At 44.2% G+C, this 22,844-nt stretch overlaps 1 protein-coding gene across 1 annotated transcript in view; it reads left to right on the top strand.

The window, feature by feature from the left end:
* The window catches only part of DOCK2 (dedicator of cytokinesis 2), a 430,014-nt gene that overhangs the window by 352,260 nt on the left and 54,910 nt on the right, over nt 1-22,844 (top strand). The window contains exons 34-36 of the mRNA XM_077327133.1: nt 12,104-12,189; nt 18,571-18,727; nt 21,149-21,189. Of these exons, the coding sequence (XP_077183248.1) occupies nt 12,104-12,189; nt 18,571-18,727; nt 21,149-21,189 (284 nt within the window). The remainder of the gene's footprint in view (nt 1-12,103; nt 12,190-18,570; nt 18,728-21,148; nt 21,190-22,844) is intronic.

Genomic DNA, 22,844 nt, shown 5'->3' with positions numbered 1-22,844 from the left:
GATAAATGTAAGGAGGAGCCCTGTGAACAGGATGGGGTCTCTCTAGGTCCCTCATCCTCCCCCAAAGACCCACTGGCACAGTTTACTCATAGTGTCTTTGTGCCACAGCTCACCTGTAGCGTTGCTGCTGCCTTCATGGCTCACTTGCAGCTGCTGTGTCTCCCTGCAGACCTCCTGCTACAGATTTCCTCACCTCACCTGTAGCCCCTATCCCAGGAGACCTGCCATCTCTGGTCATTGTTAGGCTGCTCATGGAAGGTCCAAAACTCAGCCTGCGGCTGTTGACCGCAGCCTGTCCAACTGTCAAACCTCTCCCCTGCCAAATCTGTTTGTTTGTTATATTTATATACCGCCCTCCCTGAAGGCTTAGGGGAGTTCATGATGTCCCTAGTCTAGGTGGTACTAATGAAGCACAGAGCTCTGTCTGGAAGCATGCTTGTGGGACGAGAGCCTGGCACTTGGAAGGCCCAATTTGGGGCAGACACAGGTGCCTTACACAGCCAGCCAGAAGACAGAGAATCAACATTTGAAAAACACTGCCTCCTGAAATGCAAAGAAAAGTGACAGAAAAAACAGAATAGCCACCCATAGACTAACTGAACATGCCAAAATCTCCTGTAAAAACAGGGCGCAGCTCAATGAATTTCTATAAGTCATTCAAAGGCATTACATTCTGCTTTTATCCTGTTCAGTTATAGAGAACTGCGCCTGGGGGAATGAACAGAGAGTGCCACACATGGCAGACAGACTTGTCCAAAATGGGTGATACATGCTGGACTTTACAGGAACATCTCTCTTTTTTGACCTCTATTCTTGCTTTGGTTCAATCCTTGGTTAATTCTGTTCCCCTCTGGCACTAGAGGGGAGCATAGTTGAATGTATGCCTTTTGGCAACAACTTCAGATGCCTCTGCAGCAAAGGTCTGTGATTAGTGAGAGAATGGGAATAAAATAGAGGCTTGAAGTATCAAGGAGAAAGTTACAAAGCCATCCTAAACAATTATGGGCCATATAATGAATGAGTGGGCAATATAATGAATAGAGGATTATGGAGAGGGAGGGTGATGAGAGGTTCTTAGTCTTGAATACTGATACTAAGTGGCCTTCCACTGAGTCATTCCATTGGGTCTGTCGAGGGCTGAATCTGCATGGAGCTTTTATTACAATCCCAGGTCAATTCAGTCCCTGCCGTCTGCACTGAATGGAATTTCCATTTTGATTTGTGGCGATTTAAAATTTTCATCTGCAAGAAGCATGATTGATCCGGAGTGATCCTACTTCCCCCCCGCGATATCCTGGAGTGAATATAGCCCTCAATATTTGAAAAATCAGCATGAGTAAGTGTGAACATGTCTGCTTTCCCCGGAATAACTTGTTGCTGCCTTGTGGCTCCAACAGTCTGTCCCTGATTGGTTGGGCACCAGTTCAAAGAATTTCTAGTTCCTGGTTTTGTTAAAGGTTTAAGGTGACTGAGCGCCAGAATTCATACTTCTTGCAGCAGAGGTTTGCCTAATTCTGTGAGAGGCTGCTGCTGCTGTCTCATCTCATCTCTGCTCATCTTGGCTCCCCCCCCCCACTTGCAGATTCAGCCCTTGTGAGATAGGAGAGACTGAGAGATCAGCATAGGAGGCAGTTCTCTTAATTCTAGAGCATGAAATCAGGGGTCCTCATCTCTACTTGTCTTGGCTCTTCCCCCCCCCCCACCTGCCCATCTGCTCGCTTGCAGCCTCGTGTAGATGGGTTTCTCTTTCAAGTCGGGTGAGGGTAGCACAAAGACCCAGGTAGAAATCAATCTGAATTCAGCAGGATCAAAAGCAGGAAAAAAAAACTCCATGCAGATTCAGCCCAGGTCAATATTGTTGTATTGGCAGTGGATTCCCAGGGTCTCAGGTAGTTTCACATCTTCTACCTGTGCCTTTTAAAATGGACATCCTCAAGAATGAATCCGGGAACTTTTCTATGCATAGCACATGCTCTACAATAGAACAACAGTCCTTCCCTTCTTATGTCTAGTGGAGGAAACCAGGTGTTTAAAGTACAGTGGATGTGTGTTCAGCAGAACTCTGTCCTGAAAACAAATGTGGTAAAATGCTGGGAACTTATGTTTAAACTTTGGGAATAGTCCAATGCATCCAGCAAAACAACGGACACTAGGAACCCCCCACCCCAGGGCTGGGCAGGACAGGCAAGGCCTGGAGAGGCATTGGTGGGCCTGTGGGGGGGAGGCACTGGCAGTCAGCTGCCCCCACCCCCAAAATACCCAGCAAGGGTTGGACAGGCCACGGCGGGGAATTTGGAGCAGGGTGGACTTGCTGGTGAGCAGTACGTTTTGCGCCTCCCTGCCCCTGAAATGCCTGGTGAGGGCTGTGCAGGGGGCTGTTGTGGGTAGGGGGAATTGGTGGCAGACAGTATGTTCCACCCACTGCTGCCTGTGAAAGGCCCAGTGAGGGCTGTGAAGGCCACAGTGGGGCTGTTGGGAGGAATTAGTGGCAGGCAGTTCGTACCCCCCACTGCTGCCTGCAAAAGGCCTGGCTAGGGCTGAGTAGGCCGCGATGGGGCTTTTGAGGGCAGTGGGAATTTTGGGAGCAGGGGGGAGGCACTGGCTGGCATCCTGGTCCTGCTCCTACTGCTCCAGCAGCCCCACCAAGGCCTGGCAAAGCTGCAGCTGGGGGTGAGCACTGGTAGGGGCTCCATTTGTCCTTCCCCAAGGCCCACCGGTGTGTAGTCCCAGGCCCTCCACCTTCTCTCCCAGGTCCTACTTACCAGGCTGGCACTTTTTCCAAATGGAAGAAGTTGGAGGGGGAGGTGGTCACCAGAGGCCTTCCCTGATTGGCCAATCATTGGATGAACAGCCAATCAGGAATGAGGCGGACCGTACAGTGCTGACTTGGCAGTAAGGCCAAAGACCTCCTAGCACCCCTTTTATTATAAGGATTACAGATCATAAAAATTACAGGTAATTACAGTAGACACATGTCATTCATTCATTGATGCAAACAAAAGTTGTTTTTTATAGTAAAAATGAACATTTTGATCATTAGAGACTAATAGACTGATTATGGCATAAGCATTCATGGACTAGAATTGATGTCATTTAGATCAAGACTTTCATTCACAGTTGACACAGATATATGCAATGACATGGAGAAAAAAATGTAACTGGACTCAAAGAAATGAGGATGGAACATTCTAGAATTTTCATATACATGCAAGACAAGCACCACTGATGGCAAACATAACAAGGGATCTTGCTAGACTGGCAAAGCTAATTTGCACTTGCATTATGAGATGAACCAATTCTCCAATGCTAACCATTTGTAAAAGTTTGCTCGTTAATGCCATTAGTGCCAGAAAAATGAAAAAGAGCAACTTAAGCTCTTCCTGTCTAGCTAGTCCATTACTTTGAAGTGTGATTGTGGGAGAGGTGTCATTATTGAAACGTAGTGACAGAAGACATGTAAGCAGAGTAGTTTTGAAGTCTCAGTCAGAAGACATCAAATCCAGCAAGCTTTAAAGAGAAAGGGAGGTCAAGGAGAAGGGAGTGTTTTCTAGAGTAAAAATTGCCAATGAGAGACTCAGTATGATAATTAATCACATTAAGCATCTGTGAGAGGCTGACCAGAAAAAAGAAGGGACAAGTTTCCAGTCTATGAGGAGCACAGTATAGATAGTAAAGGTAAAGGTATCCCCTGTGCAAGCACCGAGTCATGTCTGACCCTTGGGGTGACGCCCTCTAGCGTTTTCATGGCAGACTCAATACGGGGTGGTTTGCCAGTGCCTTCCCCAGTCATTACCGTTTACCCCCCAGCAAGCTGGGTACTCATTTTACCGACCTCAGAAGGATGGAAGGCTGAGTCAACCTTGAGCCGGCTGCTGGGATTGAACTCCCAGCCTCATGGGCAAAGCTTTCAGACAGCTGCCTTACCACTCTGCGCCACAAGAGGCTCTTTTAACAGTATAGATAACAGAGGACAAAGATAAAAGGAAAGGAAAAGAGATCTGTGTGCACTAGTAGATAAACATAAAGTGTTAGGAGAAAGTCTTAAATGTGTATAGTGAAAAAGGACATAAGTTAAAGGTAAAGCTATCCCCTGTGCAAGCACCGGGTCATGTCTGACCCTTGGGGTGACGCCCTCCAGCGCTTTCATAGCAGACTCAATACGGGGTGGTTTGCCAGTGCCTTCCCCAGTCATTACCATTTACCCCCCAGCAAGCTGGGTACTCATTTTACCAACCTCGGAAGGATGGAAGGCTGAGTCAACCTTGAGCTGGCTGCTGGGATTGAACTCCCAGCCTCATGGGCAAAGCCTTCAAACGGCTGCCTTACCACTCTGCACCACAAGAGGCTTAAAAAAAAAAGGACAAAATTGTGTATAAATGGACTTTTAAGGCAGATATATAGAGACTAGAAATAAAGCCCATTTTATTTTTTAATAAAATGGGCGCTAGGGGTCATGTTCGAGGGAAGGCCTCACAGGAGGAAGGCTTCCCTGGGGTCTGGGATGGGGGTACAACAGCGGGCGGCAGCACAGGGAGATGGAGCCTGCAGGCGGCTGGTCAGGCGGGCGTGGCTGGCAGGGCTGGTGGCTGCCCCTCAGGGGCGCGGCTTGGTTGGGGGAGACTTACCGTGGCTCGGGCGTGCGTCGAGATGAGGATCGGTGTGGGCCGCGATGTAGGCTGCCCGGCCCACCCCACCCCCCACCCAAGGCTCTCTTGAGCCTTCTCCTCCACTGGCCGGGAGAAGGCTGCCCGGCCCAACCCCCACCCGAGGCTCTCTCGAGCCTTCTCCTGGCCGCCGGAGTGGCCTCGCCGCGTGTCCGACGCAGCGAGCCCGCTCCGCCGGCCGGGAGAAGGCTGCCCGGCCCACCCCCCACCCGAGGCTCTCTCGAGCTGTCTCCCGGCCGCCGGAGCGGCCTCGCCGCATCTATGATGCGGCGAGGCTGCTCCGCCGGCCGGGAGAAGGCGGCGCAGCTCACCCCTCATCCGTGGCTGTCTGGAGCAGCCGGGCAGATTCCCTGGGCGGGTGAAGCAGCCAATGGGGAGCCGCGCTTTGCGCGGCTCCCCATTGGCTGCTTGCGGCGGGACGGACACTCGGAGGGGCCAATCAGGAGCCGCTTCGCGGCTCCTGATTGGCCCCTCCAAGTTTTTATCCCAATCAGGGCTCGCCCTAACTCCTCCCACACAGCCCTTACTGCTTTATTCAGTCCGTGGCGCTCTGCGCCACGGGGCTGTTTAAAGATTGAAAGAGTAATGTTCTAACCGAGGCTGATTAATATTCTTAGCTTAAGGGACAAGAGTGAGTGCTGGAAGAAGGGAAGAAGCTGCAGCTGAGTGGCAGGGAATGTGTTTTGCTTGCAGAAGGTCTCAATCACTGACTACACCAGCCAAGAGAGGCTCTTCCTCTATGCACAAGTTATTATAATCATATGAAGTTTTCTTAATCAGAGCATTGCTCCATTATGTTCAATATTATGCTCAAAAGTTCTCAAGAAGGAAGTTCATTCCTATCACCCTCTTTTTGATGGATAGAGAGTGTTTTGATTTCATTTAACAAAGGAAGGCCCAGCTGGGCCAGGCCAACACCAGTGTGGCTTTCAGTGTCCATGGGAGATACCTTTCAGTGCCGGGTCTGCTCCGGTGCTGAAATGTGCCCCCCCTGGAAACAGTGGTGGCAGAATGGTTCCATCATGCTGGGGGGGGGGGGCTGTGTGCGTGTGTGCATGTGTGCGTGTGTGGGGAGCTATTTTGAAGAATAAAAAGAAATGCTCCAGTCTGCCCTGCAGAGTGGCGAAGTGTCACTAAGCCAAACAGGGCATTTTTTGCCCCCTCTGGGCCTGGCTTTTCCCTGTCCACATGGGCCTACTGGGGGATAGGACCTGTTGGCCCGCATAGCAGGCTAAGGGAATGCTATCTTCCCTTTGCCTGGGCAACTGAGGGCCTGACCCACAGCAGGCCCGGGAGGGGGTCTGCCCAGCAGCTGCATCATGTGGAAGCAGGGATTAGCCAGGGATTAGCCATTCCATATTACCACCCTCTCAGCCTTTTCTACCCATGCAGAATAGGGTGATGATAAGCAAAAGGTTTTATTTTACCACCCTCTTAAATTTCAATGTTTCAGTGCAATCTTTGGCTATTTTGGCTATGTCTTGCTTGCCAAATCACGTATAACAGGTGAACACCATCTTCATTTCTATCACTGCCATCATTGGTTATCTGGACCTGTTAGAACTGTCTGAATGATAATTTGAATCTGCAGTGCTCTGGCTACCTCACCTGGGCCACATGGTATGTGTGTGTGTGCTACCTGAGAACCATAATGTGCATTTGTGTCTCTGAGAGCAGACTGATCAACAGTAAATGGGATATTACTGGTCTGCTTCACTCCAAAATGGATATGGGAATAGAATTATGGTTATTCTCTCATTGGTGAAATACAATTTTAGCAAATATGTAGGCTGGCTGTGTATTTGAGTCTATTAAGTACTGTGCTTGAGTTTCTTTAAAAAGAAAATATTTCTACAAGATTTTTTAGTCCTCTTCCTCTCATGGGTTCCTTAGGCCAGTTGTTGTGATGGGACTACTCTGGAGTTATCCATTAAAATACCAGCATTACAAATATCCTTATCCTTGAAAATATCTTTGTATTCTAAACACGTACAGTTAATTTAGTTATTTGGAGCACTGAAGTAGATAAATGTCCTGGAGTTACTTCTGTCTGCTGTTCTGCATGAAGGGTGCCTTTTATTTTCATCATTCTGATTGTTTACTTTAAAAAAATCTCACTATTTGTATAACTCTTTTCAAGGTTATCACATAAACAATTACATGTGTCTATAATAAATTTTAAACTCTTGGTTAGAATGGGTGCCTGTACTGTTTTCATACACCGTTGCTTCTTTGAGGAAAAGATTATATTATAGTTATATGTTCTATAAGACTGCTAGTCACAGGTCATCTGAAATAAAATGACTTTGTTTAGCTCTGAAGACAAGAACAGCAGAATATGATGGTTCAGAAGAAAACTAATAAACAAATACAGCAGGCTACATCTTCAAGAAACAATCACTCTCTACACTAAGCAGGAGGGTTATTATGTGAATGTCTATATAGTATGTTATTTAACATTGAAGCACAATGAAATATGTATTTTGTGCTGTGAAGGTATATATTTGATTTCTTTGTCAGCATTGATCCCATTGATAGCACATCAAGGTATCCAGAACCACAAAATTATTCTTACTGAGGTGGAGAAGGGCTTCCCACCAAAGAAATACTTAACTCCATCATTCAATTGTATTGGCATCCATGGTTAACACTTGGAAGGCTTGGTGGTAGAAAATGCTCTCAAGTAGAAGCTGACTTATGGTGACCCCATCGGGTTTTCAAGGCTAGAGATGAACAGAGGTGGTTTACCATTGCCTGCCTCTGTATAGTGACCCTGGAATTTCTTGGAGGCCAACCCTGCTTAGCTTCTGAGATCTGACAATATTGGGTTAGCCTGAGCCATCTAGGTTAGGGCCTTCAGCTCTGTTTTAGACACATTCGTTTCTTAGCCAGTGACACTACTAACTTTTACATGTAGAAATACTAGCACATACCTTGTTTATTTTGTTTTTTCTAACCAAGGTCTGCTCCTTTTTCTTTTAACATTTCATTTCTGTCTTTACACTCATTTTAATCATTCTGCTTCGTTGATTATTTTCCTCTCTATTTGATGCCACATGCAAATATGTTATTTCCCTTAGGTTACTAGTCTAGGCCTGCAACTATCACCATCATTGACATGCAGCATGTTGTCAGGAATGGATCTTTGCTCCCTTCCAGTTGACTTCAATCTCTTAATGGTTTGAAGAGTCTTTGTTCCACATAGCTGATGGCTGTTCCACATATTCTGCATCATATATGGCAATAGTATGAGGTATCAGAATAAGGTGATACTCTTGTCTGCTTCTGTTGGTGAAACTTGAACATTCAAGTTTTGCTGAAACTTTATTCGGACAGAAATTTCTGAATGACTTCACAACCAGCTTGCAGGGCTCATAGGCACATCAAAAGACACACATTGAAAGGGCCAAAAGCAAACAAGCCATTCAATTTCTTTTCACTTCAGCATAGTCAATGCATGCATGCAATACATAATACATACTGCAAAGAACCTCTAGAAAATTAAGAGCCTGTAAAAACTGAACTTTTTCCTCGGCTCCAAGATCACTGCAGATGGGGACTGCAGCAAAGAAATTAAAAGACGCTTGCTCCTAGGGAGGAAAGCTATGGCAAATCTAGACAGCATCCTAAAAAGCAGAGACATCACCCTACCAACAAAAGTGCGTTTAGTCAAGGCTATGGTATTCCCAGTTGCAATGTATGGCTGCGAAAGTTGGACCATAAGGAAGGCCGAGCGTCAAAGAATTGAGGCTTTTGAACTCTGGTGCTGGAGAAGACTCTTGCGAGTCCCTTGGACTGCAAGGCGAACAAACCGGTCAGTCCTAGAGGAGATCAGCCCTGACTGCTCTTTAGAAGGCCAGATCCTGAAGATGAAACTCAAATACTTTGGCCACCTCATGAGAAGGAAGGACTCCCTGGAGAAGAGCCTAATGCTGGGAGTGATCGAGGGCAAAAGAAGAAGGGGACGACAGAGAATGAGGTGGATGGATGGAGTCACTGAAGCAGTAGGTGCAAACTTAAAAGGACTCCAGGGAATGGTAGAGGACAGGAAGGCCTGGAGGATCATTGTCCATGGGGTCGCGATGGGTCGGACACGACTTCGCACATAACAACAACAACAAAAAACTGAACTATAAAAGCAGTGGTGAATTTTTTAAAAAGAAGATTCCAAGTCAATTAACATTGATGCCTGAAGGTGGCTAAAGATGTCGTCCTGAGAGGGTGGCAGGGCATCTGCTCTGCTATCTCTGAAGCCTGACAGGGGTCAATTGCGCAAGCAATTGGCAGAAAAGAGGAGGGGTACGCAAACCCCACCTCACCTTTCTACCCAGGAAGTTCTTGGGGCCGTCTCCAATCCTTTAGGGAGTATATCTCCCTGGATTATAGGCTGTCAGCGTTCCAGGTCCAGAGGACGACTGCCATTTTCTATCTCGGACTTTCTTTTCTTTCTTTAATCTTAAAGTATCTGCTTCAACCCTACACGATGATTTACCACAAATGAACGTTTTGAACTGAGGGGAGGACATTGGCTGAGTTCCAAAACATCATTTACTGCAAGTATCTCTCGTTTTTTTTTCTCCGTCTCTCTTCCTGCATCAAAGCCCTTTGTTTCCCGCCTCCTCTTACTCTGCTCTGCCCGAAGCCACCTCGTTATGAGGCAGGCTAATTCTCCTAACTAAGCAGAAGAAAGACTCAAATCAACTCGAATTAATTGGCAAAAGCTCTTATTGTAATTGTTTTGGTTTTCGGAGATAAGAGATAAGAGCTGTGAATGGGAAGATCTCATGAGAACTCTGTGCCAGCACGAGAATATCTGCCTTAACTGACTTCAATACGTCACATGCCAGAGGATAAAACAGAGGACCTCTACTGGCCACTTGTAAAATTGTTTGAGGCCGTTTTTTTTTTTAAGTCAAAAACATGTCTATGTTAAAAAGATTGGCTCACCTAATAGAGATACAAACCCAAGATTTCAAAGTATTTATAGATGGATTGGTCAAAAATATCTCTAAGGAGATCCAAGATGGCAAGGAAGAAGTCTCCAATAGGAATGATGGATCAATAACAGTGGCTGATGACAGCTTTAAACAAGGTGGAAAACCAACAGCAGAAGAGAAATCTGAAATTCATATCTCCAAGGAGATCCAAGATGGCAAGGAAGAAGTCTCCAATAGGAATGATGGATCAATAACAGTGGCTGATGACAGCTCTAAACAAGGTGGAAAACCAACAGTAGAAGAGAAATCTGAAATTCTGGAGACGGAAAATGGGATGCCGGAGTTCTGCAGCCCAGATAAGGACACCCTTTTTAAAAAGACATACAGCCATCTCAAAGCAACAGTGTACAAAAATCAATCAAAAGAAATATGGATCTGCAGTGAAAGTAACCGATTTAAAGGAGCTCTTTGGGGGAAAAATTGTATTGATACTGGAGTCCAGGAGGTGCAACGGCCTCAAGATTTATCGATGCATACTCTGCGGGAAAGAGTACAACTGCACTTTCTACGCCAAAGGCCAATGGGACAGAATATAGGTCTATGGGAACGACAAGATGTAGCAAGCCTCAAGATGAGACCCCCTTAAGAAGACCGAAAGCTCATATTGTTTTATGTTTAATGTTATACTGTATTCTATATTTCTATTTTTATGAAAAAGGGGAAGCAGTGTCTCTTTCTCTCTTGTTTCTTGTTTCTTTTCCTTTGTAGGCATATAGGTAATATAATCATTAGTGTTGGAAATATAAAATGGGGTTCTCCCCCCTTATTTTTTCTTTCTTCTATTAGTGTATTGTTCTAGGGCCAAAGCCTACACTGACCTGTAGAAAATGTTTAATGTTAAGCTTTCAACTTAAATCTGAAAATATACCTGTCAGGATGGCTCTTAGAATGGGTCAAGTATAAATTGTTTTGTAGATGTATCAGAATTAAGGATAAGGAGAAGCTATAGAAGACTGAAAGCTTATATTGGTCCATGTTTAATGTTAAGCATTTAATCTAAACCTGGAAATCTTATTATTCTCTGTATTAACAACATATACTGTATCCTACATTGCTATTTTTATGAAAAAGAGGAAGCAGTGCCTTTTCTCTCTCTTGTTTCTTTTCCTTAGTAGGCATATAGGTAATATAATCGTTAGTGTTGGAAATATAAAATGGGGCTTTCCCCCCTTATTTTTTTTTATTGGTGTATTGTTATAGGGCCAAAGCTCATATTGATCTGTAGAAAATGCAAAGCTCTCAACTTATACCTGTCAGGATGGCTCTTAGAATGGGTCAAGTATAAATGGTTTTGTAGATGTATCTGTATTAAGGATAAATCCTTTTGTAATTTTTTTTCTTTGTACATCTTTAAGGCAAAGCCCTACTTTCCTCTCCCTTCATCAGGGTATTGATACAGGGCCAAAACTCATACTGTTCTATAAGAAATGTTTAATGTTAAGCATCTAACTTAAACCTAGAAATATCTGCCAGGATAGCTCTTAGATTGTATCAAGCAGTTAACGTGAGGTCTACGATCTCTCAAGTAAGTTGATTAATAATAACTTTTCTTTTGTATATCTAAACAGGCCTTTTTTTAATGTAGTGGAAATGTGGATGGCTCTTAGACTCATGGCTCTTAGAGTTTTGGGTAAAAGTTTATATCACTGTGGAGTCAATGTGGGGTCGTATATTTTCAAATGATGATTATATTTTATTTACTGCTTTTTGTATCAATAACTCGTGTTGCATCCTATATTTCTATCTTTATGAAAATAAAAAAAAATCATTACAAAAAAAACAAACAAAAAACATTGATGCCTCTACTCTGCAAGCCTACTTTGCTGAGCACAAAGTAGACCTGGCTAACATGACAGATCCCTGGGCCAGGAAGGGTGAAACAGTAGCCCTTAAAGAACTAGCTCCTGCCACGTTCTTCATCCACAATCAGTTGCAGACTGCAGAGGGAGGGGAGGAGTGGCAATCCCAATCCATGAGGATTTCTCCTCCAGAGCACTCCCCATGCCATCAATTCCAGGAGTTGAATGTGTTGGCCTTGAGTGGGACACAACTGAGAGCATGACCATCTGGCTGGTTTACCATGTGACCAACACACCTTCAAATATTTTCATGCTGATTCCAAATGCACTCTGTAGAGTGTTTTGTTAAATCTCTACTTCCCATAATTTTAACAGTTTATTGGGAATAATACGAATTGATTTTTACAGGATCCAATTCTCTGTGAACCCATCTGAAATGCTATCTTGCTGTAAAAATATATAACATATTACTACTTTAACTCATCATGGAGTAACCACTTACCTTTTCCTGATAATTACATCCTTATATAATCATAAAAAGTACTTTTTGAATTCTTTTGTCAATCCATAAATGTCATTATAAACCATAAGGGTCTTGCTACTTGTACATTGCTTATTTGCTTTGTTTCCTCTCTCTCATTAGTTTGAGAATGAAATAATTTTAAAATTGGACCATGAAGTGGAAGGAGGCCGTGGAGATGAGCAGTACCTGCAGTTGTTTGAGTCAATGTAAGTACAGTCTTAAAAATAGCTTCCATTCATATGTTTCTTATATTATTACTAGGATAAAAGCCCATTTTTAAAATGGGCAGGGAAAGGGGCGTTGTGGCCATGCCGGTGTCCCTAACAGCTGCAAAGCCCTCTCACCATGATGGTGAGACGGCTTTGCATCCGAAAGGAAGGGAAATCTCCCCCCCCCCCGAAACCGGTGCTGAAGCAGCAGCGTCCCTTTTGGGTGCAAAGCCCTCTCCTCACGGTGAGAGTGCCTTGCATCTGAAAGGGTGGGCTCCCACCGACGCTGTTGCTGAAGTGGCAGTGTCCCTTTTGGGCACAAAGCCTTGTCACCATGGGGAGAGGGCTTTGCATCCGGAAGAGAGGGAAATCCCCCCCCCCAATGCTTTCCCAAGGCAGGCGCGACCCTCAGCAGGCGAGGAACGTGCCACAGGTTGGAGGAGTTGCAATTAGCCCCCACTCAGTGTGTGAGACTGGCAAGGGCGGGAGGGGCAGGAGGGAAGCCTCCGGGTGGGAGGAGAGGTGCTCCCCTGACTGGACTGACCATTTTGCAGCGCTTGGTGCAGCAGCAAGAAGCTGAGTAGAAGCTAAGGCTTCATGATGGGCAGCAGGGTGAGAGTGGAGAGGCACCACCCCAGTAGAGGACCTGCTGCCTGCTGGCAACTTTCTGAGTGAGAGGCAGCGGTGGGAGAGCGCCTGAAGGGGGGGGGAGGAAGGTTGGTGGGTGGGTGGGGGAAAGAAGCGGCTTATTCTGCTTCGAGCCTCACCTTCACGGGGCACATGGGAGGGAAAGTGCCCTCCTGGTGGCAGCGCTCGTTGGGAGGACATGAAGGGCCATACAAGATCCATTTGCAGGGGAAACGGCATCAGAGAGTGCCCCCTCTGGCATGCACCTTCGGAGCTGGCGGTCATCTCTTGCTGGCTGGTGGCAGGCAGGCTGACCTGTGGGGAAGGGCATGAGGCATTAAAGTGCCCTCCTCGCCAGCCAAGAGCCTTCTGGGCAGGAGGCTGAGTAAGCGGCTCACACGCAGCTCTTGTAAGCATGCTAATCCAGGGGCCGGGCAAATCCAGACATGCCCAGGGGCCGGGATAATCCAGACATGCCCAGCTATGTTGGGCACATCCAGATTGGCCCACTGGAGAGGAAGAGCTGGCTGGATTGGCAGTTCCAGTCTCCCGGACAGGGCTGCCCAAATGGCCCTTTCAGAAATATAAGGAGGAACTTATGGTAAGGATATTCAGAACTTGACTTTTGAAAAAGCAAGCACAGATGTGTTATTTAATTAAAATTATCCCAAGCTAATTTATGCTCATAGGAGAGGTACTGCCTTCATGGTAGAGGACTTGTTGTTGATTGACCTGGCATTGCAAAGCATCAACACTGGTTTCACCCTAACCCTCTCTCCCACAAACCTGGGGATGGGATGGAAATTTGAAGGGCACCACTTGTATCGACCAGGCCACGGGCCGTGGACACCATGGCTGGGGCCCCCTTAGACCTACGTACTTCATTTCCCCCTGTTATTAAACCTCCTCCTATCGCTATATTCCTAAACAAATCAGTTAAATATATGTTTCAATTACATCTCTCTCTCTCTGTTTCTGCAAAACAGCAACAACCACCAGCTCACTATCACCATCATGCAAAACGTTCAGTTTAGATACCACCTGAATTCTGAGATACTTCAGGAGGAGGGGGGAAAGGGTTCATGTCCCCAATTATTCACTTTGGCTTTTTCCAATCTTGCTGGAAGAAATATAGATCTATAACATGGTGAATTTCATTAGACTTCGCCAACTCATGTAACAATTCAATTGAGCAGCACTGAAAAATGTCAGCGTGAAATACTGTGGCATTTTCCCGGAATCTCTACAATTTTGAAAGTGCAGATCATCATCATTTTATGTACTACAAACTGATATATTTCTACAGATACATTTAACTTTGTGACCAAAAATTCTGCTTCTTCAAAGGTCAGGGATCTTTGTTTTCTCATATCCCATTACTAAATTTGTATTCAGATACTTTTACTTATGTGGGGAAATTTTTCCCCTTAAAAGCATGCTTATGTTATAAAGTTAGTATGTTGTTTTTAATAAATATGTTGTGTGCATGCAAGTTATTCTTCAGGAAAAATAATTAGCACCTTCATCATCTTTACACAGATATCCCTGTGTGACCTCTATTATCTGTTGGCCATTATACTGTTTAAAGTGCTACAAAGTGCACTTGAAGCTTCAAATTCAGAATAAAGAATTAATTAAGCAATAAGCAACATGGGTACATTGTTTATTTTGCTATGAAGTCTTGGTTTCCCTGGAGTAAATTTTTCAAACTTGGGACCTATTAGAAAACCAGGAAGATCTGAGGGGAAAAGGTAATATGTGTAGCTTGAACGAGCGCAGAAAAAATGTTTCTTCACAGAAATTGTGCAAACGAGATCAATAGTACCCTTAGGTAATAAAAATATGGCTATAATCCTAGGGAAGACATTGCGCTCAGAATTCCTAAGTGGGAGACAAGATAAGGAGATGAAGGGTCTGCTGCATTCTCCCTGCAATTTTACTAAAACCTAGTCTAGGATCAGTATATATTAGGTATGTGTGATTTGGTTCAGAGATTCAAAAAGTACCTGAATCAATGTTTTCATGGGAGGGGTGCAGGGGAAGTGGTTATATGCTGCGTTTGTTCTATTATATCCTGTTCTGACAAGTTACTTGTCAGGTTCACTTGCTTGCTTCAAAATAATGCAACTTTTTGCACCGTCAGGGGCTGTGTTTTCTGAAACTTGAAAGAGAGGTGGTTCCTCAGAGCCCAAATAACTACAACAATTACCATTGATAATGAAGATACTAATCGTTAGGGCATAAAAATGGCACTCAAGTTTAGCAGAACATTGTTGCAAAATACAAATGGAAGCACCAATATTTATTTTTATACTAAACTCTCCTAAATCCAGTGGAAGGCCTCAGGAATGACCTCAGGACTCAAAACTCATTTTTGCTTGAATAGGATGAGTCTTAGTTACTGTAAGGATCTTCTTTAGGCCAAAAATGCCAGATTACATTTATTAAGCCAGCAAGTACATTTACTCAAGGAATTGACAAATCTGGGGTTTGAGGCACAGGTGCATATATATTCTCCTGGTCTCCCCCCCCCCCAAAAAAAAATCCCATACAACTGGAGACCTTTGCATAGTCAGAATATTCTGATCAGACTCCAAGCTCCAGGACATGGGGGCAGGGAAACACAGGAGATGGTGCGAGGTGGAGGGGAGGGAAGTGAAAGATGGGAGGGAATGAGATCACTATAAACCACACAACAGAGACAGGTTGTTCTAATTAACACAAGGACAAATTCTTAGCACCTAACTACATTATATATATATACTAGGGACAAATCCCATTGTATTCAGTTATACAATGGGTGCTAGAGCTTGGGGGCGAGAAGAGGAAGGGGAGGGTTGTCCCACATGCAAGGGCATGGGGATGAATGGAACTCTGCAGGCTGGAGATCAGTTGTAATTGCAGGAGGTCTCCAGGCACTGCCAGGAAATTGGCAACTCTGTTTGAGAGACTTTGAAAAGCTGGCACACAGGCAGCAAGGCAGAGAGGGAAAATGGGGTGTTGGCACTTTCAGACCAGATGAAGGAGACCTCTTTTACACTGATGGTCAACATTCCCTATTGAATGGAATAATTAACATTTTTAAAGTGAAAGGCAAAGGAAGGGGGGGGGAGGAACTGAATTACAGGGAGACATCTCAGAAGGAAGGGAGAATACTAGTGGCCAGGCTGCAGCTTAAGAGCGCAGGGAAAACCATGATGCAGTATATAAACGTGCAATATTTGTTGAGTGCAGGGAAAGTCAGCAGCAGTGAGCCCTTGAAAATACCCCTCCCCACCTTCCAAGGCAAAGCTATGGTTTGGCAGGGAGGGGAGGGATTGTCATCTGGCCTGAGCTCTCTCTCTCTCACACACACACACACACACACAGGCTGGCAGGGAAGCAGAAGGGAGCCTTGCACTTGCTGGAACCAGCCCTGTCCCCTCTAAAAGCCCTCTTTACCTGAGGAATTAGGAACATGTGAAAAGTAGAGGGCACTAACCCAGAGGCTCCCCCTCCGTAGCAATGGGTGATGCGCATGCCTGTAAAGTGACTGCACATTGAAAGCGTGGGAAAAGCCAAAGTGGCTCTACTCATAGAGTGCAGCAAAAGCCATAGAGTGCAGCCAGCCCCTGAAAAGACCCCTCCCCACCTTCCAAGGCAAAGCTTTGGCTTGGAAGGGAAGGGAGTGAATTCCTTGTATCCTGGCGCTTGTTCAGAGAGAGACACAGAGAAAGTTGGGGAGAGAAGCAGAGACATCGATGGAAGTTGCTTGGACAAAATATCCCATGAAGTGTGTCTGTAGACAGAAACTCATACATAGAATAAAACTTTGCTGGACTCCAAATTTGTTCTGCTTGGACACATACACACAGAGAGAGGCAGGGAAGGAAGGAAGCAATCACATTTGCTAGGACACACACAAAAAAACAGAAAGCTCATACCTGGAATAAAACTTAGCTGGTCTTAGAGATGCCACTGTGCTTCACATTTGTCCTGCTTGAACACAGACACACAGGTGGGGAGGGAAGCAGTGATAGCAGTCGCTTGGACACACAGAGAGGCAGGAGAGAAGGGGAGGAAAGCCTTGTGAAGGAAGGGAGGGAAGAGGGGATGCTGGGGCTTGCAACTTCCTGGGACAGGAGGGCTTCAAAGACTGACGGATCCCTCCGTTGTGTCACAGACAGCTGTAAGGTAAAGGGCCATGGTTTCCATCGGCTGCCATCCTCCACCCCCATGAGTTGAAGTATCAATGTTGGAAGTATGAGTCAGAAATCTCCCGTCAGTTTACAATGGCACAGCAGCTGGGAGCCTCCTCTGGGTCATGGCGCCATTGTAAAGTGACAGGAAAGGCTGGGAGGGAGGAGGCCTCCTCCCCCTCGGTCTTCCCTGTCACCTTACAGTCAGCGGCCAGGGGCAAAGTGGCAGCCATACTGCCATATTTCCCCTGGCGAGGCTGGGTGGGCAAAGAGTGGATGTGGCTTGTCCAAAGCAGGGCCCAATCAGGATGCGCAAAGCACATCCCAATTGGGCCCTGCTTCGGACAGGTCATGCCCACTCTCCACCCACTAAGCCCTTAGGCTGTTATTTTAAAAACAAAGCGCTGTTAACAGATATTTCATGGCAGAACCTGGGGGTTCAGTCTAGATACAAGAGCTCTTTGAAGGAAGAGGAGGATAGAAGCTAAATGAAAAGACAATAATAAATAAGTTCTAACTTCCACTATATAATAATTTATAACATTCCTCATTGAAAATTAGGTTAAAGCCCTCATTATCCTGGGGAGCTAAAATTACATCAACATTAAAATATAATGTAATAATAATCCCTAATGAAAACAGAATATATTGCATTTTTCTTAAGAAGTGTAATAAATTACAAAGTATCTTTGCATTTGTAAAGATTACCCATATATTATAAGACAGCAACAAAGCAACAATTCAACACGGACAGGGTAATTGGGTTTAGGTTTGCAGAATGTAACTGAACATTTGCTAACTTCTTGTCATTATTTTCCTGTGCAGTATCTCTTACAATTTCCATAATTTATCAGACTTAAAACCCTTAATGGAATTGGTTAGTTACTGCTGTAATCACTTAAATGCTAAATTGGAATCTGGAAAGGCAGGAATATTTTATAGGAGATATGACTAACAAAGCAAAAAAGAAAGTTCTTTAGAGGAACTCTATTTCAGAAGATATGGATCTCCTCTTTCATATTAACAAAAATACAGCATTAAAATACATTCAGCACTGTAACATCATATAATGTGTAAGGATAAGTAGACGTTTAAAATGGCTTTCCTATACAGAAGAGACTAATGTCTCCTCTAGCTGCCATGAATGATGATAATAAAGTAGGATAATATGACAGAAACACAAAGCTGGCTTAAACACACAGTAGACATACCCTGACTTCCAGGTGCCAGTGCAGTGGTGATGATCCATGGTGGTAATGGGACTTGTATCCTCTCGGCCAAAGGTTGGTAAACCTAAAACATGGGTCTTCCCTTGCTCACCTTAATAAATGCTTGGAGAAACATGGCATCATGCCTGTAGGTATGTATAAAACTGTGATATTATAGGCAACAGAGATTAAATGCCATCATTTTTCCATGGAATGTCCCAAAGACCACAAATATAATCTCACACTTATGCCTTTCCCTAGATTCTCTTCCATACTCTTCCCTCCTCATTTAATCAGCAAGAGTAATATTGGTTCCTATATGTCGTACACTGTGCTGACTCTCATAGATATTTCTTTCTTTTCAGACTTATGGAATGTGCCTCGCAGTACCCACAGATTGCCAAACCAGTTGAAACTTTTGTAAACTTAGTGAAAGGCCTTTTGGAAAAGTTATTGGATTACCGTGCTGTGATGAATGATGAGAGCAAGGACAATCGGATGAGTTGCACTGTTAATTTATTGGTATGTGTTTCTACAAAAAAATTGTTTTAGAGTGAAGAAATCCTTACATATAGTAGGGAGCAATTTTTTTGGAAGTTGGAGGCAATCTAGCCTGTTTTCTTTGATTATGAAGATGTATTTGTAAGAAGGCAGTAACCAACTGATTACATAGAATAGGATGATGATTTCATAGGGTGACTTAATATAATCAGAAGGTTGGGCACATCACAGATCTTGGAGAGTCAAAGATGCCACCAGTACAAGTTCAAGGTCCACTCACAAGCCTCCTCCTTGGCTGATCTGACCAACTCATTTTGTGTGTAGCCCATTTGTTTTTGTCTGGTACTAATACCAATCATTATCTATGAAAATCTGTCAAAATCAGGAAGAATATGCATTTATATTCATATTTTAGCATCATACCTTTGTGAAGTGGAAACTTTTTGTTAGAATTTCTAGTCATGAGTGGAACCATTTCTGTCCAAAGAAAGGTCACTTTCTCACCTCACCTTTTTGCTGTAGCCGCTGTAGCCTTGAAATGCTGCTGTAGCCTTGAAATGCTGTTTCTGGGACCTACTTCTACTGGAAGGAGAAGTTAATGAAAATCACCTCCCGGATTTCTCATGCAGGAATTTAAAATAGGATCCAACCCATTTTCAACTGAAAAGATTTACCTAAATCTCACTGATACAAGAATCATCATTTAAAATTATTATTATTATTATTATTATTATTATTATTATTGTTATATTTCGATTTATTTCCTGCCTCTTCTGGAAGGCTCAAAGCGGGTGACAATGATCTTAACCCCATTAAAACCCATTAAAACCCCCATTAAAATATGAATACCAACATGGCGGCAAAGAGAAAATACCCCATCCCTCCCCATACTAATATCAGAGATAATGGAGGAGTGCAATGTACACTTCCTAACTCCCGGGGGGGCGTGATGTCCCGAGTTCGCTGACCCCAGCCTCAACCATAGACCTGGTGGAAGAGCTCCATCTTGCAGGCCCTGCGGAAAGCTGACAAATTCCGCAGGGCCCGCAGCTCACCCGGGAGCTCATGCCATCAGGTAGGGGCCAGGACTGAAAAGGCCCTGGCCCTGGTTGAGGCTAGGCACGCTTCCTTAGGGCCAGGAATGATCAATAGGTTCTCACCCGCAGAGCGTAAAGCCCTGCGGGGAGCATAAGGCAGCAGGCAGTCCCTCAGGTATGTGGGTCCCAACTTGCGTATGGCCTTAAAGGTTAGAACCAGAACCTTGAACCGGATCCGGGCAGCTATTGGTAGCCAATGCAGCTGCCTCAGCACAGGCTGGATATGGGCCCTCCAAAGTGTGCCAGTGAGGACCCTAGCAGCTGTGTTTTGCACCAGCTGAAGTTTCCGGGTCAGGGGCAAGGGTAGGCCAGCATAGAGCGAGTTACAGAAATCTAATCTGGATCAAAGAGTTTTAAAGGCAAGTGTGAAGCTGAGGTGATAGACCATTATTTTCTACTGAAGAGTTTTCCTTGGTAGTCTTCCTTCCAAGCATCAGCCCTGTTTATCTTCTGAGATCTGACAAAATAAGTTTATGCCATACCATAGCCCCAGTCCCCAAGCCTACAACTAGGATTTTTAAAGGGCCTTTTGATTTACTTTATTTTGCATAAATTGTTTTGATATGTTTTTTCATTCTGCACATTTTTGTTCCTAGTGAGGCTCTCTTCAGTTTATAACATTTGAATGCCATTCATGCACAACTGATGCAACAATGACATTACAGAGGGATAAATTTAATAAGGAAGGCTTGGCATGAGGAAAGAAAGTGACAGCAACTGAGGGGACTTAGGAGAAAGGCTCCATGGCATTTGGCCAAATAGGAAGGAGGTAGGCCAGAACAGAATACCCAAACTCTGGGACCAGCCCAGAGTTCCATCCCTACAGGAAAGCTGGTTGGTCAGCCAGAGCTCACAGCAAATTCCCCAGCCCCACAGGCTCCTAGGGCAGGCTCAGGCAGAAACTTGGTCCTATATGGAACCGGGGCCAATGCAGGTTTCATTAAGAAAAACTTTCATGCATCCAGACTTGGTCATTCTACTAGAGCAGGGTGGCATGTAAGACATTGTATAAGTCCATCCCAGCCTTTGTATGTAGAATTTTGCATTAGTGCTTCTGCAAGTAATGTGGATTGCGCTAAGAGACTTTTGTAGGATCTAACTCTGTGGTGTTGCAAAAATTTAGCATTATCCCTGCTTGTTAATACTGACTTAATTTTAGCAGACATCCATAATAGGAACTCTAATTAAAGCTTTAAAAATGTACAAATGAAACATGACAGATTGATGGAATGATTCTTCAAATGAAATATTTTGTAAGTTATACAGCTCTTGTTAGATGAAAATACCCATGACATAGTCTTCCGTGTGAAAACATTATCACATTTCACTCATTTTTCCTCCCTAGAATTTCTACAAGGACATTAATCGGGAAGAAATGTATATAAGGTATAGTAATTGCTCTGTTGATTTTGGTGTTGCTTTATCTCCATACAGTCTTCAGTGTGTGATGCAGATTTGTAGTAAATATCTGATAGCTCACCATTCACTTCATGTTTGCAATATCCCAAGGCACTATCCCTATAAAAATGTTTGTGCCTTCTGTAAACTTGACTACATCATACATATCCATTAACTGCAATTTCGCCTACAGTATTCCGTTAGAGTTAACCAACTGGATGCTCTGTGTTTAAAAAAAATGATAACATTTTGTCGATAAAATTTGAAGCAAAATAGAATTACATTTCAACTTGATGTAGGGAGTCCATCTTTGCTGCTTTTATTTTGATTAAAAACTGTATATAAAAGGGTCTTATATATGGGATCCTACATTTAAAGATAGATCAGAAGTCAGAGAGCTCTTTTCAGAAATAGCATATAACTTTTTGTCCAATCTATAAAGCCTAAAAAATACCTTAAATTATAAAGGTAGTTAGGCACTGTAAACGTGTGAAATGATCAGTTTTTCATCTGTCATGTTAGCCAGGTGTGCAAGCTGGATTTTTCTGTATTCATCAGAGAGGCAGCTCTGCGTTCTATAAAGCAAGCCAACCAGCATCTTTCAAACTCATATATTAAGACAGGCAGGCTTGTCAAAATGGATTGTGCCTAGAGTGTGAACTGGAGATATGTGGAACTTGCTATTTAGCTGTGCTTTTAGTTTCTTATAAATGTTTCCCTCTGTCCCAGAACAATAGAAGTTCTAAACAAAGTCTTAAATTTAAAAAAAACCCTTTGTTGTATTCTAAATCTGTATCTCAAAAAAACAGAAAAAAATTACTTCATCTCCACACCAAAGATGATGCTGGGAATCCATAATTGGATCCACAATACATTGTTCAGGGTACAGTTTTACTCATAAGTAAGGCCCTGCTAACTCACTCATTGGAAAGTGTTCTTAGGATTGCACTGTATTTTACTCATTGGAAAGTGTTCTTAGGATTGCACTGTTAGTTACAAACTATAGCTATGGGAAACCCATGATAATGTATCAGGACTGTGGTTCTGGGATAGGTTTTCCCTGCATGCCATTTCCCCAGTTGGAAACAGCACCTTAACTGTTTAAGATGACCTTCCAGGCCTGATAGAGGCAGTTGCTGTCTGGGCATTGCAGTACCTAAGGCATCACTGGACCTACATGACCCAGCCAACTACTGCCCTGGGGAAAGTGGTTGAGCAAGCGGCCATGGGCCAGTTACTAGTATACATGGAGGAAGCATCGGTACTTGACCCACTCTATTCCGGCTTTCATGCTGGCTCTGGGATGGAGATGGCACTGGTCACTCTGATGGATGACCTCCAGAGACAGCTGGACCAAGGCAGGTTAGCACTGCTTTTATTGTTAGATCTTACAGCAGTGTTTGATGTGGTAGACCATGAGCTGCTTGTAGAGATGGGCACGACCCAGCACACAGGTCTCTGCATACCCACAAAATTGGGTAGTTTGTGGCTTATGAACCAGGCTCGTATGGCTGTGTTCCTGAAGACCACGCATGACCACATACATGTCTTACCCCTCTGTGTGCATTCATGGGAGGAATTTCCTCCCTTGGTGCGCACGTGTTGAGCACGTGAAGCACGCAAAAATCTCTCTTCCAGCATAG

This window comes from Paroedura picta, chromosome 3, assembly GCF_049243985.1.
Source record: "Paroedura picta isolate Pp20150507F chromosome 3, Ppicta_v3.0, whole genome shotgun sequence".
Taxonomy (NCBI): Eukaryota; Metazoa; Chordata; class Lepidosauria; order Squamata; family Gekkonidae; genus Paroedura; species Paroedura picta.
Note: the sequence above shows the minus strand (reverse complement) of the source record. Positions and strands in the feature narration are given on the sequence as shown.